The sequence below is a fragment of the Neoarius graeffei genome, chromosome 13 (genome assembly GCF_027579695.1).
Source record: "Neoarius graeffei isolate fNeoGra1 chromosome 13, fNeoGra1.pri, whole genome shotgun sequence".
In the NCBI taxonomy this organism is placed as follows: domain Eukaryota; kingdom Metazoa; phylum Chordata; class Actinopteri; order Siluriformes; family Ariidae; genus Neoarius; species Neoarius graeffei.
The window spans coordinates 58,035,397-58,051,561 of NC_083581.1; the positions used below are offsets into that span (position 1 = coordinate 58,035,397).

Below are 16,165 nucleotides of genomic sequence, written 5' to 3' on the forward strand. Positions count from 1 at the left end.
ATGCTATGTTGCAGTAAATACACTGTGTGATCCTATGAATATTTCTTTACATTAGCTCCACTCCTGATAGCTTCATGCACTTCTAGAGTCCAGTATATTTGAGAGGTACAGAGCACCACCTGGCCAGGCCAATCACAAACCCACTGACTCCTCTTGGACTTTGGGTAAGCCTGTGATGCAATACAAACAGGGAATGAAGTTGATACAAATATTTACAACACTGTATATGCAAACTTTTACAATTATTTAAGGGACTGTTAAGGTAATGTCACAAAAAAACCCGTGTCACTTTATATATTCTACAAGATATAAGAAATACAGTCTCCTCTGAAAGTACTGGAACGGCAAGGCCACTATTGCTATACGCTGAAGACATTTGGGTTTCAGATCGAAGGATGAATATAGACAAAAGATCAGAATGTCAGCTTTCATTTCATCTCAGTGCATTAAACAACTTTGAACATGGCACCTTTTGTTTGAATCCACCCATTTTTAAGGTGATTAAAAATACTGAAACGGGTGTTTCTTGTTGCTCAGGTGTGCCCTGTTAGATTGAGGTTTTTTTTTTTAACAATGTCTCTGAATGTCTACTCTTGGTTTGAGTCCTGGGTTTCATCTGTAAAGACCGCACTTGTGGTTAAAAAGGATAAACCAACATGAATACCAGAGAGCTGTCTATGGGAGAAAAGCAAGACATTTTGAAGCTGAGGAAAGAGGGGGAAAATGATCAGAACCAAGGCACAAGCTTTGGGAATAACCAATACAACAATTTGAAAAGTCCTGAAAAAGAAACCACTGGTGTACTAACAACCAAACATTGAACAGGTAAGCCAAGGGAAAAAATTAGTTGATGACAAAAACATTGTGACAAAAAAAATGTCAGTGACATCACCAACAACCTTCATGGGGCAGAGCTGCTGGTATCACAGTCCACTGTTTCAAAGAAGATTTCGAGAGCAGATATCAACCACTCAGCAGCAGTAAGAAATCAGAAGGACTGTTTGGAATTCTCAAAGATATAAAGAGATGAGCCACAATACTTATGGAACCAAGATTAACCCTCATCCTACCATGCTATTTTACACCTTAATCTTACCATGTGGGGTCCGTTTGGATCCCAATACTTTTCTTTAAAATTAAAGCTTATAAAGACAAAATCACCAGATAAGTTTTGTTCAGAACATCTTGTATTAATAACAGCAATACACTAAAGGGCCCAAGGCATAAAGAACACACTTAACCTTCATCCTACCAGCCAATTTTACATACACAAACTACCAGGCGGGGTCCGTATGGACCCCAGGAGGGAATACCTTGAAATCAATGCAGTAAGACCCAATTCAATGCAGCAAACAGACATAACTTTATTGAAGAACAAAATCCACTATGGCTGAATATCAATGATGTATTATAAATGCAATAACATTGCAATAATATTGCAATAACTAGCATACATGTAGCAAATTATAGCGCCACAAAAAAAATTGGCATTATATACATGATTTTTGCAGCTCATGCAGCTGTAAAACATTCTGGATTACAACTTAGGTCTTTTCTTACAGAATTTAAAACAAAAAAGTAATTGTAAAATAATTTAGGGCTTTTGTTTTGCAGCTTGTGCTTATTGCAGCAGTGGGGTCCACACGGACCCCAAGAAGGAATGCCTTGGTAGTTTCATTATGGAACATAAAAGAAATAAAAGAAGTTAACTTTCAGTGTGCTATTCAATTATAAAATGAAAGACAGATAAACTTTACTCTGGGGTCCGGTTGGACCCCAGTAACAAATTAATTATACCTTCACAATGCAAAAAGCTGATCTTCCGGTGCTTTAGTGTTTTAATTAAGACATAAATTCCGACAAATTCATAAAACGGTGAGGCAGTATGTCACATATTTTTAAAATGGCAAACAAACATATAGGTGCGGGGTCCAGATGGACCCCACTTGGTAGGATGAAGGTTAACCTCTAACAAAGTGATAGAAAGAGCAGTGTGGAAAAGGTAAGGGTCTGCTCATGATCCAAAGCATACAAGCTTATTGTGTGGAGGTACAAGCACGGTGGAGGTAGTGCCATGGCTTGGGTTTGCATGGCTGTATCTGGAACAGACTCACTAATCTTTATTAATGATGTAACTCATGATGATAGCAGCAGAATGAATTCAGAAGTCTAGAGAAACATTGTGTTTGTCAATTTACAGAGAAATGCATCCAATCTAATTGGGCGATCTTCATCATGCAGGAAGACAATGACCCAAAACACACTGCCAACAACAAAGGACTTCATCGGGGGGGAAAAGTAGAAGGTTTCACTTGATCAGTCTAAATCACCAGACATTACCAATTGCCCTAGCTGTTAATACTTTCGTCGGAGACTGTATAAATATGTTTATTCTAACCACATTCACTGGATATGAGCAATCATATGCTCTGATTGGCTACTCTACTACTAGGTGATCAACTCATATACCGTGAGTAGAGAAAAACAAAATGGCGGAGCGTGTTGCTGAACGAACGGTGGATGAAATAAAAACTCTACCTGAAAAAAAACCCCCAAAATACAAAAAAACCCTCCAAAATATAGAATAAAATGATTTGATGGTAAGAACGTATCTTCTTTTTATTTTTCAAGAATTATTATTGTAGCATTTTTCCCAAATTGCTCCTGTCATTTTGCCGGTTTGTCTAATTCTAAGCAGAAATTATTTTGTCAGACGTTTTGTATAAGGTTTTTATTTATCCATCCATCCGTCCATGATCTGTAGCTGCTTATCCTGTTCTACAGGGTCGCAGGCAAGCTGGAGCCTATCCCAGCAGACTATGGGCGAGAGGCGGGGTACACCCTGGATAAGTTGCCAGGTTATGGCAGGGCTGACACAGAGACAAACAACCATCCACACTCACATTCACACCTACAGTCAATTTATTCATTCATTCATTCATTATCTCAAGCCGCTTTATCCTTCTACAGGGTCGCAGGCAAGCTGGAGCCTATCCCAGCTGACTACGGGCGAAAGGCGGGGTACACCCTGGACAAGTCGCCACGTCATCACAGGGCTGACACAGACACAGACAACCATTCACACTCACATTCACACCTACGGTCAATTTAGAGTCACCAGTTAACCTAACCTGCATGTCTTTGGACTGTGGGGGAAGCCGGAGCACCCGGAGGAAACCCATGCAGACACAGGGAGAACATGCAAACTCCACAGAGAACAGCCCTCGCCAGCCGCTGGGCTCGAACCCAGGACCTTCTTGCTGTGAGACGACAGTGCTAACCACTACACCACCGTGCCGCCTGCTTTTATTTATCAAATTTGCAAAAATAAAAATAAAAATGCCGTTTCTAAAAATCCAGTGAATGTGAATATAATTAAACAGTTATTCCACTCAATCTTGTCGTACATGGCTAGTAGCCAAGCCGGTGCTATGTGCCTCATCGGCTATCAGCTCATGTGCGACTTGATTTTGTGGAATAACTGTTAAGTATATGTCACAGAACTAACACAATCTCTAAGACAATGCAGTGTGCTTAAAAGATCAGAAAACAATAAAGAAACTATCTTGCGTATGTGCTAGAGTATGAGCGTGATAACAGAATAAATATAAGTGATAACAGAATAAATATGAGAGTGGTAACACAAGGCATTTGTACTACATTTCAAAATCTCACCAGTCTGGCATGGTTAATTACGTCCCTGACGCTACGCAGCATCACATCCTCCACCTGCACAAGCCACTTCTCCACTGCTCCTCGTGCCTCTGAAGTAGAGATCAGCTGAATCAGGCCCACACGCTCACCCTCACCACTGTACATGGCCTGAATGTCTAAATTGGGTAGGAAATCCAGTTTGGCAATGCCCTCAAAGCACTTCTTCAGGTGAGGCTGTACACGCAGAGGGTCCTTGGTTTCAGAGAGGATCTCCAGCATCTCATCATTTGACAGGAAGAAAAAACTGTGGGATAAAAGAAGAAGGAGGGAATATAAAGCTAAATTTAGGGGTACGTTCTGTCAGTAGAGCAAAAAAGTAATATGGCTTTCAATAAATGTAGTTTTGCTGAAGATTACAGCCATCATCAATTAACAAGCCTCATACCGTGGAAAGAAGAGTCTTTTCTTCTCAAGGTAAGCATTCAATCCCTTCAAAATTTTGTCCAGAAGGTTGTTTGACTCCTGAAGCTTCTCAAGTAAGCCAGGCAGGGAAGTTGCTGCTAAAACCTGCAATGACCGTGCTTAAGTTCAAATAACTTTAGAAGTGAGTGACTAAGATTAAAACCTATTGGAGAAAAAGCAATTTGAGTCATTTTGGGGTGATACTAGCATGCTATCATTACCTTGGAGTCTTTCACACAGTGTTTCATAACGTCCTTCCAGTGTTTGTCCACTGTTTGGAATAGACGCCCCTCTTCGGGCATTTGCTGCATGATGTCCTGTGAGCTGAAGATAGGTTCCAAGTAAAGCCACTGGGCCTGTACCTTCAGCCATTCATCTATGGTGTCCTGGATACGTATCAAACGTTCCTCCCAGGCCTAAGCAACAACAGTGATCAATAATTTCTATTTATAGTACGCAGGATCAATGCAGAAGACTTATAAAAATCATCATCGTTTTAATTCTGTAATAGTCATACACATTGCACCAACACAGTGCAAAAATAATTTGCATACAAAAAAGTGCACTCGGACTGAAAGAGCCAAATTACCTTGATCTCTGCTTCGAAAGGCTTGATAAACGGGGAACCCCTCATGGTCTGGGTTTTCACTATCTGGTCATCCAACATGGTCTGAATTTCATCCACTCCACTAAGGATAGATACATCAGACTCCCTGTACGCATTATGGTGGAATGACATGACATCCCAGGCCTCCACCATGTTCTGCACAGCCTTCTCTAGAGAGAATTCCTGTGCATACCAAGAATGAATTTGTCAATAATTTATCTTACAGTATAGCTTAAAATAATTAATGTACTGAGAGTTTAGCTGAGATACATTACTTCTTTAAAGGGAATTATTTAAAACTAATGCATAATGCAGGCTCCCGAGTGCCACAACAGAAAAGCATTCGCCCTATCATCCGGAGATAGCGAGCTTGAGCCATCCATGGTCAGGAGCTCAAGAGAGCAAAACTGGGCTATGCTCTCAGAGGGATGGATGGCATACTCTCTCTCTCTCTGTCAATTACAGAGACACTAGCCAATTATGGGTATCTATGAGCCAGGCTTGTAGTACTCAAATCCAGGACTTGGACTTGAGTCTGACTCCTGCCATAATTTTAAGGACTCATGACTTCACTTGGACTTGATCACTGATGGCTCGGACTCGTGCATTAACTGCATTCAGACTCGTAAATTGGAGATGAGGACTTGGATTCTTTTTCTGTATTTCTGTAACATGCCATAATAATTTGGCCTAAGATATTTATATCTACATGAATTTTTATACTAATTTCGTGCAAGAGAATGCACACCGACCTGTGCATATGTCATGTTCAGGAACAAACTAATGTTAATGGCGCTAAAATTCCTGAAGAGAATACCCCTAGGACTGTCTGCTTTGCTTATACAGACTTCTCGTGCAGTGGGAAACAAATGCACTGCTATGTGTTCCATATGTAGAAAAACTATCGAGGAGACGACGGGGACAACCTCGAACTTCAGTCGTCATTTGGCAAGACTACACCCAGAGAAGTAAGTGACACGCTATGTTCATTGCTCTGTTGATAGCAGGGCTTGCTTGCTGACTGATGAACTAGCTCTTGTTAACCCTCTCTCATGTTTTTTTTTTTTGTCGGATTCAACTCGGCCCAGTCATGGACTCAACTCGAAATTTTCTTTAATGACTTGTACTTGACTCGGACTTGAACAATGGGGACTCGAGACTGGACTCGGACTCGAGGTTCAGTGACTCAACTACAACACTACTATGAGCTCATGCATGTGGAGGTGGGATAGCGCTTTTTGTGTTACGTCGCCCCTGATACTGCATGAGTAGCAGTTCAAAAAGATGTGGTCAGCTGGCATCACATGCCTTGGAGGATGCAGGTAATAGCCTTCACCCTCTCTGGTTGGTAGCTGTTATGTGATAGGGGAGACCCAGTGGTAGGTGGGAATTGGCCACGACTAAATTAAGGAGAAAATCAGGGAAAAATACCCCCGGAAAAAAGTGCAGAATATGTTGTTAAAACACCTTGAAGTTAGAAAGTCATGAAACATTTTATATGACGATACCAGATTACTGACTTCCAATTAATCAAGTTTCTCACTTTGCTGGCAGCTCCACTGATGGTCTCAAACTGCTCGATGTATGGAGTGAGGTTTTGTTTAAGGATTTTACGTAGTGTGGTGCCTGAGTTTGGCATCATGTCATATTCCACAATCTTGGACATCTGTTCCCAGTGTCGAACCCTAAGTCCAGGATTACATAGTATGGACACTGTTGGAATGTACTCCTGTAAACAGAAAATGATCAAAACTTTTGAATGCATCGTCCCATACCATGTTAGTAAAATACATATTAACCCTCATCCTACCATGCTATTTTACACCTTAATCTTACCATGTGGGGTCCGTTTGGACCCCAATACTTTTCTTTAAAATTAAAGCTTATAAAGACAAACTCACCAGATAAGTTTTGTTCAGAACATCTTGTATTAATAACAGCAATACACTAAAGGGCCCAAGGCATAAAGAACACACTTAACCTTCATCCTACCAGCCAATTTTACATACACAAACTACCAGGCGGGGTCCGTATGGACCCCAGGAGGGAATACCTTGAAATCAATGCAGTAAGACCCAATTCAATGCAGCAAACAGACATAACTTTATTGAAGAACAAAATCCACTATGGCTGAATATCAATGATGTATTATAAATGCAATAACATTGCAATAATATTGCAATAACTAGCATACATGTAGCAAATTATAGCGCCACAAAAAAAATTGGCATTATATACATGATTTTTGCAGCTCATGCAGCTGTAAAACATTCTGGATTACAACTTAGGTCTTTTCTTACAGAATTTAAAACAAAAAAGTAATTGTAAAATAATTTAGGGCTTTTGTTTTGCAGCTTGTGCTTATTGCAGCAGTGGGGTCCACACGGACCCCAAGAAGGAATGCCTTGGTAGTTTCATTATGGAACATAAAAGAAATAAAAGAAGTTAACTTTCAGTGTGCTATTCAATTATAAAATGAAAGACAGATAAACTTTACTCTGGGGTCCGGTTGGACCCCAGTAACAAATTAATTATACCTTCACAATGCAAAAAGCTGATCTTCCGGTGCTTTAGTGTTTTAATTAAGACATAAATTCCGACAAATTCATAAAACGGTGAGGCAGTATGTCACATATTTTTAAAATGGCAAACAAACATATAGGTGCGGGGTCCAGATGGACCCCACTTGGTAGGATGAAGGTTAAAGATGAGGGACAGTTCTTTAAGACAAGAAATAAACAAGAACAAGCAAACTCAGCATGATAATTAAAATCACAATATACAATGCAGAAGTTGGTTATTTTTGGTGTACCTTGAATTCTTTCATTTGCTCCATGACTCTGTGGCAGACCACAGCAGTAGCACTTTCCTGCACGTCCTCTTTTCCAGGCTCTCTCTTTGCTGCAGCCATGCGCTCTCTCTCTTGCTCAGCCTTCTTCTGTTTCTGTTGGAAAAACTTCAGACTCTTGTAGATTTCCCGGAAAAACTCGTCCACCTCTACTTCCATGATTTCACCATTCAATTCTAAGAAGGAACCATCCATCCATCTGAACAGGATCAGGGATGGAAGAAAAGACAAACGCAGGTATGCACCAAGTTAGACAAAGTAATTCAGTCCATAACAATCTCAAAGTCAAAAGAGAAACTTGTACACATCACTGCATCTTCTTAATAAGAAGAATGAAGAATAAACAATACACTGAGGATCAACCAAACCTCTTCTCAGTGCGCTGCCATTTTAGGACAAGCCCAAACAGCTTTTGATATGGCTCAATTCCCTCCTTGATCACATCAACCTCTGGATAAACACTTGGGTCCCAATTGTACAGAGCCTCCTCTTTGTTGATGAAGGCAATCGACTCCTCGACTTCCTGAAGCCTCTTCTGCACTGTTCTTACATCCATCACATACTGCACAAGAATGATGGGGGAAATGTTTTCATAAGTTAAGGAGCTCTGATAATAATTAGAAAACCTCTTTTGTAGAAAATGCTATGTTGTTTTTCTACCTGTTGCATCATATCCAGTTCTGAGCATTCTGCAAACTCCTCAGTCCTTCGGCCAAGTTTCTCTACCTCCAGCATCAGCTTCTCCTTCCTGCCCAGCAGCTCCTGTGCTCCTTCCTGCTTGGCTTTTTCCAACACCTATAACCACAGAACCAAAACAACTACAGTTGCGATACATTCATATAACTTACACGACTTATATTTATCTTACATTAAATCTAGATATCTATGTCCGAATCTGAATCGTGACTGATGGGCAAATGTTACCTCATCACTGAGCTCAAAAACTGGACTAATATTTTGTGGCCACAGCAGTACTGTTGAATGAAGCTCCAAGTCTTCTGCTTTAAATATGTGTACATCCAGCAGGTACTTTAATCGATGACGTGTTTCCTAGAAGAAATATTGATTATTCCTGTTAATATTTTTGTGGTTATCCACTGTGTAGATAACAAAATAAAACGTTAAGAGCTCACCATTATCTTACTGCCGAGCTTTTCTATTCCCGTGGTTTTTGCATGCTCAATATAAGCAATCATCTCAGTCATCTCTTCTGTCGTCTTTGGGGTTTTTATAGCCTTGTCCCGAATGGTCTCAAACTCTTTACAGATTCTTTAAAAAAAATCAAGACGAAAAAAAAATGTATATTGAAGACTTTCTAATAAGTTGAATATAAAAATGTATCAATTAAATTGAGGAAAGAATATTAAAAAAAATTAGGTCTAGGTAGTCTTACTGAAGGCATTGTTCACGATGTGTACTGATGAGTCGTGCCATAAGGATCTGAGCAAAAATCTGTGCTTTCTTTGCCAACCCTTGTTTGAGTTCCTCACAGCCCAGCTGGATCATGTCAAAATGAGCCACTGAGGGGAGGCTGGAGATCTCTTTGGACAGAGCACGGAAAACCTCCACTTGCTGGGAGGCGGTGTACATCAGCACAGTCAGAAACACAACACCACATTTCACATTATCATGCTGTAATTGAAGCTATGTTGACTGGTCAAATTTACCTCAGTATACTGATCAAAACTATGCTCTTCCTTCATAAAGCTGTCTATCAGATTCTGTGCACTCCCATTGACGAGCCAGTTATAGTTGTCAACTACAGAAAAGAGAAGTTTGGGTAAATCAACAAGCAGGTCATCATGAAGCACTCTGGTAATTCACAGAAGTTCAAAGAAAGCAGTCGTGTTGGTTTTTAAATCTGCATTATTAAGATTTAAAAAAATGTAAGAAGCTCACAATAATACTGAAAGTGTTTCTTGGGTGCCTCTAGGTATTCACGAACAGCGTTCCTCAGCGTAGTCTGTGCCCATACGATAATGTGGTCAGCCAGTTTAGCATCAACCATTGACCTGTTGGCATTATCTAGCCAGGACTGGACAGTCTGTACTTTCTGTGGAAAGGTAAGATCTGTTAAATACACCCATTCTTACATGGCTGTCTGACTTTGGATAGCAGAATAGAAACGTGTTGTGAAAAGCTGCCACCTCAGATTTGTCCATTGGTAAATTTGTTCAGTATATTTATACTAGCAGGTTATGCGGCAGGTTACCGCAAATTGGCCGAGTGGTTATCCAGTCCGCCTCTTGATCGGGAGATTGTGAGTTCTACTCGCGGTCGGGTCATACCAAAGACCATTATAAAAATGGTACCTACTGCCATCTGGCAAGGCACACTGCAATACAGACATGAAGGGGGAGTCAAACTCTCACAGTTACCAGAGGACCAGCCCCCCACTGTATCCCTAGCTATGTACAACCCCGATTCCAAAAAAGTTGGGACAAAGTACAAATTGTAAATAAAAACAGAATGCAATGATGTGGAAGTTTCAAAATTCCATATTTTATTCAGAATAGAACATAGATGACATAGCAAATGTTTAAACTGAGAAAATGTATCATTTAAAGAGAAAAATTAGGTGATTTTAAATTTCATGACAACAACACACCTCAAAAAAGTTGGGACAATGCCATGTTTACCACTGTGAGACATCCCCTTTTCTCTTTACAACAGTCTGTAAACGTCTGGGGACTGAGGAGACAATTTGCTCAAGTTTAGGGACAGCAATGTTAACCCATTCTTGTCTAATATAGGATTCTAGTTGCTCAACTGTCTTAGGTCTTTTTTGTCGTATCTTCTGTTTTATGACACGCCAAATGTTTTCTATGGGTGAAAGATCTGGACTGCAGGCTGGCCAGTTCAGTACCTGGACCCTTCTTCTACGCAGCCATGATGCTGTAATTGATGCAGTATGTGGTTTGGCATTGTCATGTTGGAAAATGCAAGGTCTTCCCTGAAAGAGACGTCGTCTGGATGGGAGCATATGTTGCTCTAGAACCTGGATATACCTTTCAGCATTGATGGTGTCTTTCCAGATGTGTAAGCTGCTCATGTCACACGCACTAATGCAACCCAATACCATCAGAGATGCAGACTTCTGAACTGAGCGCTGATAACAACTTGGGTCGTCCTTCTCCTCTTTAGTCCGAATGACACGGCGTCCCTGATTTCCATAAAGAACTTCAAATTTTGATTCGTCTGACCACAGAACAGTTTTCCACTTTGCCACAGTCCATTTTAAATGAGCCTTGGCCCAGAGAAGACGTCTGCGCTTCTGGATCATGTTTAGATACGGCTTCTTCTTTGAACTATAGAGTTTTAGCTGACAACGGCAGATGGCACAGTGAATTGTGTTCACAGATAATGTTCTCTGGAAATATTCCTGAGCCCATTTTGTGATTTCCAATACAGAAGCATGCCTGTATGTGATGCAGTGCCGTCTAAGGGCCCGAAGATCATGGGCACCCAGTATGGTTTTCCGGCCTTGACCCTTATGCACAGAGATTCTTCCAGATTCTCTGAATCTTTTGATGATATTATGTATCATCATATTATGTATCTGTAGATGATGATATGTTCAAACTCTTTGCAATTTTACACTGTCGAACTCCTTTCTGATATTGCTCCACTATTTGTCGGCGCAGAATTAGGGGGATTGGTGATCCTCTTCCCATCTTTACTTCTGAGAGCCGCTGCCACTCCAAGATGCTCTTTTTATACCCAGTCATGTTAATGACCTATTGCCAATTGACCTAATGAGTTGCAATTTGGTCCTCCAGCTGTTCCTTTTTTGTACCTTTAACTTTTCCAGCCTCTTATTGCCCCTGTCCCAGCTTTTTTGAGATATGTTGCTGTCATGAAATTTCAAATGAGCCAATATTTGGCATGAAATTTCAAAATGTCTCACTTTCGACATTTGATGTTGTCTATGTTCTATTGTGAATACAATATCAGTTTTTGAGATTTGTAAATTATTGCATTCCATTTTTATTTACAATTTGTACTTTGCCCCAACTTTTTTGGAATCAGGGTTGTAATAGGCAAGAGGCTGAGGGCTACAGAAACGGAGATTGGCGCTGCCTAATGCGCTGTGCGGAAAGGACTTTAGACTTTTTAGGTTACCTGGCGTTGCCCAGGTTTTGCAAAATTCTGGGTTGCCCCCAGACTTCCATGTCAAATTTGGTGAAGATCTGTCGAGAAATGGTGATGTTAACCCAAGACAAACAAAAATCCAAACATCCACCACCCAGGGGCCCACTGGGGATGCTCTGGGGCCCAGATATGGAATTTCTGAGTTCTGCCAAATTGTGGCTATCTCCTGTACCTACGTGCCAAGTTTAGTGAAGATCTGTCGAGAGTTTGTGTTGATAAATGTAACATGAAAGGCATTGAGGGAGGGGGTGGGTGGATGTTGTGCCCCCCCAGGGACCTCCCTGGGGCCTGTACATGAATTTTGTTTATATCTGCAAAATTCCGGGTCATCTCTGGACCTACTTGCCAAATTTGGTGAAAATCCATCAAGAAATGGCATCGTTAGCTCAAGACAAACAAACAAACTTTGCCGCTTATTATATAGATAACTTATTGCTATTAATATTATGAGGGTGTGTCAAATAACCTTAAAAGTGTGACAAACTAGAATTGAATCAAACTTTTTTTTTTTCTCAAGGAATTTGGACACTCATTAAACACTAGAAAAATTGCATTGAACAAAATTGGGATTATGTGGAAAAACGATGAACACTTATTTGCAATAAACAATGCAAAAATAAAAATAATTAAAGGTTTTCCTTTAACTCACCCTCACAAATACATTGTTGAAACTATGTAAGGCCAATAAAGATAATAAAACCATAACTTTTTCATACCTGCAAAGTACTAGTGATTGCGTTGAGACTCTCTAACATACTCTCCTCTAGATCCTGAATGCTGGGATAGAAGTCCATCTTCTCATCGTCAAAGGTCAGGTCCATCTTGAAGAGGGGAAGCTTCTGCTTGTTGAGGGGTCCAAACACGTTGACGAATGCCTCCACAGTTCTCTGAATCAGCGCCTTCAGCTACAAATGAAGAATATATCTCATCCAGATGTCATCAGTACTGAGTAGGCAACAACAAAAAAAAAAGGTTCCCAAACTTACCTGATTGGAGATAAGTGTCGAAGCACAGTTGTAAAAGGCATCAAGCTTCTCTGCTTTGATTTTTCGCACCGTGTTGTTGCTGGTAAGCAAGTTAATAATCTTTGGGAACCAGGTGTTCATGAGCTTCACCTCGTTTTTCTCACACTGAAGAGACACGTTGTTCTTGACATTCTCACAGTCCAGAGGCCCTTTAGACCTTTAGATCACAAATACAGTTGAAAAGTTAATGAATGGAGCAGTAAAATCCTCCAATAAATCTTGACAAAAATTATCAGAAAGCAATGGCTGTTTAATATTAGTAGGCATATCAGGTGAAAATTCAGTCCAAATTACTTGAAACTGCTCTCACTGAATTCAGAATTGAATGCTAAACAACATACTTTTTACAGAATTAAAATATGTTTATCCATTCTTCAGATATTGGAAACCTAGATGAGCATCTGCATGCATAATTTTCACAGCACGGCCAGCGAGCGTCTGATATGCCTATTATTAGTAATATTACAAGTCGTTTTGACGACACATACATGCGTTACAAAAAACCTGAACGGCTGACTGGTAAAATGCCTCAGAGAAAAGTATTGCCTTGTTATATTTCTCGACACACAAGCATGTACAGTTACCAAAGAGGCAATAGAGATTACTTTCTATTTCAAGACAAGCCATGGGAGCAGGAGAAAAATATCAGGTGCTGATATACACTACCGTTCAAAAGTTTGGGGTCACCCAGACAATTGTGTTTTCCATGAAAAGTCACACTTTTATTTACCACCATAAGTTGTAAAATTAATAGAAAATATAGTCAAGACATTTTTCTGCCCATTTTGAGCATTTAATCGACCCCACAAATGTGATGCTCCAGAAACTCAATCTGCTCAAACGAAGGTCAGTTTTATAGCTTCTCTAAAGAGCTAAACTGTTTTCAGCTGTGCTAACATGATTGTACAAGGGTTTTCTAATCATCCATTAGCCTTCTGAGGCAATGAGCAAACACATTGTACCATTAGAACACTGGAGTGAGAGTTGCTGGAAATGGGCCTCTATACACCTATGGAGATATTGCACCAAAAACCAGACATTTGCAGCTAGAATAGTCATTTACCACATTAGCAATGTATAGAGTGGATTTCTGATTAGTTTAAAGTGATCTTCATTGAAAAGAACAGTGCTTTTCTTTCAAAAATAAGGACATTTCAAAGTGACCCCAAACTTTTGAACAGTAGTGTAGAGAACCAAATGTAAAGGCTTTTAAAGTTTGTAAACCATATGGTGGAATAGTTGGATTTAGAAGCCTAAATATTGTAGTGAGAATGCGAGTATTTAGAAACACTGACACTGATCCAGGTGCAGGAAAAAAGTGCTCTTTAGTTAATTAACTGTATCCCCAGATAGACTCCAGATCCACTGCAACCGTGACCAGTATAAAGCAGTAACTACACTAATATTTGAAATGTGAACTGCATTCAGAAACTAGAGACCTGTGCAGGTCTGAGCTCAGCCTTTGTCTGATTAGGAGATAGAAGCTACGGTACATAAATAGAAAAAATAGCCCGCTCAGAAATACGCTGACGCCAGGACTCAAACCAACGTTGCAAAATCTGTTCTTTTCCTGGACAGCACTCTAGCCCACTCAGCCACAGAGGATTACATTACAAGCTGAGGTTATGTAACATAGCACTTACATTGCCAGTATGCAGCGGCGCCACAGCACGACTGTGGAATCCCTACCTGAGGCTGGCACGCCAATTACATTCTTAAACACGCTCGAACTTGGTTAAACATATACATACAGACAGATGCCTCTATAGGCTTCAGCCAAAGGCTGAGCCAAAAAGCAATACCTGCAATTTGAGATATCAGCCAGGAGCAGCTGAGAAAATGTTGTGTAACAGGTATCCAAAATGACTTTCATTACTGGGTGTAGGATGTGCAAATTCTCTTTAATCTTCTTTTGACTCCTGATGAAGGTCTTATGCCATGGGCTGCTGAAATCAAGAGTCCTACAGTAAAAGGAGAGAAACATTTATAATCACTGATATAAATATGAAAGAATCCAGCTTAAGGGTGCATTATTAGACTCCAGTGCACTCACATGGGTGCAGCTTGTTTTGCTAAGGAAAGAGCTGGATCCATCTGTGGCTTCTGGAGGATACTGCCAACTAAAAAAAACAAAACACAGCAACAACAATCATAATTCTGTATTTCTGTAAAGTGTATTTTTTTTGCAGAGTAAAAAAGGTAATAATCTGGCACATAAAACTTCTGGGAATGTAAGTAATTAAAAAGATGTGAATGAAAATATCCTTAACAGCACTCCACTGTCCGAACTATAACCTGCCTGCAATAAGCTCAATCAACTAAACCAGGGGTTCTCATGTCAAATGTTTTGTATTCAACTGCTTAAGAAAAAAAATCTCATCTCATTATCTCTAGCCGCTTTATCCTGTCCTACAGGGTCGCAGGCAAGCTGGAGCCTATCCCAGCTGACTACGGGCGAAAGGCAGGGTACACCTTGGACAAGTCGCCAGGTCATCACAGCGCTGACACATAGACACAGACAACCACTCACATTCACACCTACGGTCAATTTAGAGTCACCAGTTAACCTAACCTGCATGTCTTTGGACTGTGGGGGAAACCGGAGCACCCGGAGGAAACCCACGCGGACACGGGGAGAACATGCAAACTCCGCACAGAAAGGCCCTCGCCGGCCACGGGGCTCGAACCCGGACCTTCTTGCTGTGAGGCGACAGCACTAACCACTACACCACCGTGCCGCCCAAGAAAAAAATTTAAAATAAATAAACTTCTCCAGTACAGATTAATTTTACCCAACTATTTTAAATATTAGACTAATTATTCTAATTGGTGCAGGAACATTCTGGCTATTCATAAAAGCCTTAGCATTTTTTTTCTACACTTTTGACAAACAGAACACTTAAGGCACAAGCTGGCATTATTTGCAGGTCTATTTGCTTTTTAATTCGAAAGGTTTGGACTGAACCACATTCAAGTGACCAGTTGAACAGGCTCATAACTATAATAACTCAATATTTAAATGTAGCATTGTTAATGCTGGGTTATTATTTCCTGTAAGAGGTTTTTTTTTTTACAGCTCACCTGTGAACTTGAGCATGGTGCTAAGGAATGTCTCGCTGACCTCCTTGCACAGTTCCTCCAGGAGCTCCGGTCTGCCAGGCCCCAGCCCGAGCTGAGGTGGTATAAGGCTCAACATGTTGTCCAGCCACTGCTGCTGAATGGGTACAATGGGTCTACTTTCCGCACACTGCTTTAGGAACAGGTAGTTCATCTACAGACAGGTAGCATGGACAGATGTTGCCAAGGTGAGAAGAAAAACTGATAAACGCTTAGCTGATAAGGTGTACTGTATTAAACAGAATAAAAAGTACTTACACGTTGCTTTCTTGCTTCACTCATCATCTGTTAAAAACGCTT

General features: G+C 40.5%; 1 protein-coding gene across 1 annotated transcript in view; it reads right to left on the minus strand.

The window, feature by feature from the left end:
* The window catches only part of dnah12 (dynein, axonemal, heavy chain 12), a 67,350-nt gene that overhangs the window by 39,188 nt on the left and 11,997 nt on the right, over positions 1-16,165 (minus strand). The window contains exons 4-23 of the mRNA XM_060938155.1: positions 16,124-16,150; positions 15,830-16,019; positions 14,802-14,868; positions 14,551-14,709; positions 12,710-12,905; positions 12,440-12,628; positions 9,471-9,624; positions 9,239-9,330; positions 8,965-9,143; positions 8,705-8,840; positions 8,496-8,621; positions 8,232-8,366; positions 7,940-8,133; positions 7,536-7,770; positions 6,267-6,452; positions 4,706-4,906; positions 4,338-4,532; positions 4,100-4,221; positions 3,676-3,958; positions 51-170 (exon numbers count right to left, since the gene is read on the minus strand). Of these exons, the coding sequence (XP_060794138.1) occupies positions 51-170; positions 3,676-3,958; positions 4,100-4,221; positions 4,338-4,532; positions 4,706-4,906; positions 6,267-6,452; positions 7,536-7,770; positions 7,940-8,133; positions 8,232-8,366; positions 8,496-8,621; positions 8,705-8,840; positions 8,965-9,143; positions 9,239-9,330; positions 9,471-9,624; positions 12,440-12,628; positions 12,710-12,905; positions 14,551-14,709; positions 14,802-14,868; positions 15,830-16,019; positions 16,124-16,150 (3,186 nt within the window). The remainder of the gene's footprint in view (positions 1-50; positions 171-3,675; positions 3,959-4,099; positions 4,222-4,337; positions 4,533-4,705; positions 4,907-6,266; positions 6,453-7,535; positions 7,771-7,939; positions 8,134-8,231; positions 8,367-8,495; positions 8,622-8,704; positions 8,841-8,964; positions 9,144-9,238; positions 9,331-9,470; positions 9,625-12,439; positions 12,629-12,709; positions 12,906-14,550; positions 14,710-14,801; positions 14,869-15,829; positions 16,020-16,123; positions 16,151-16,165) is intronic.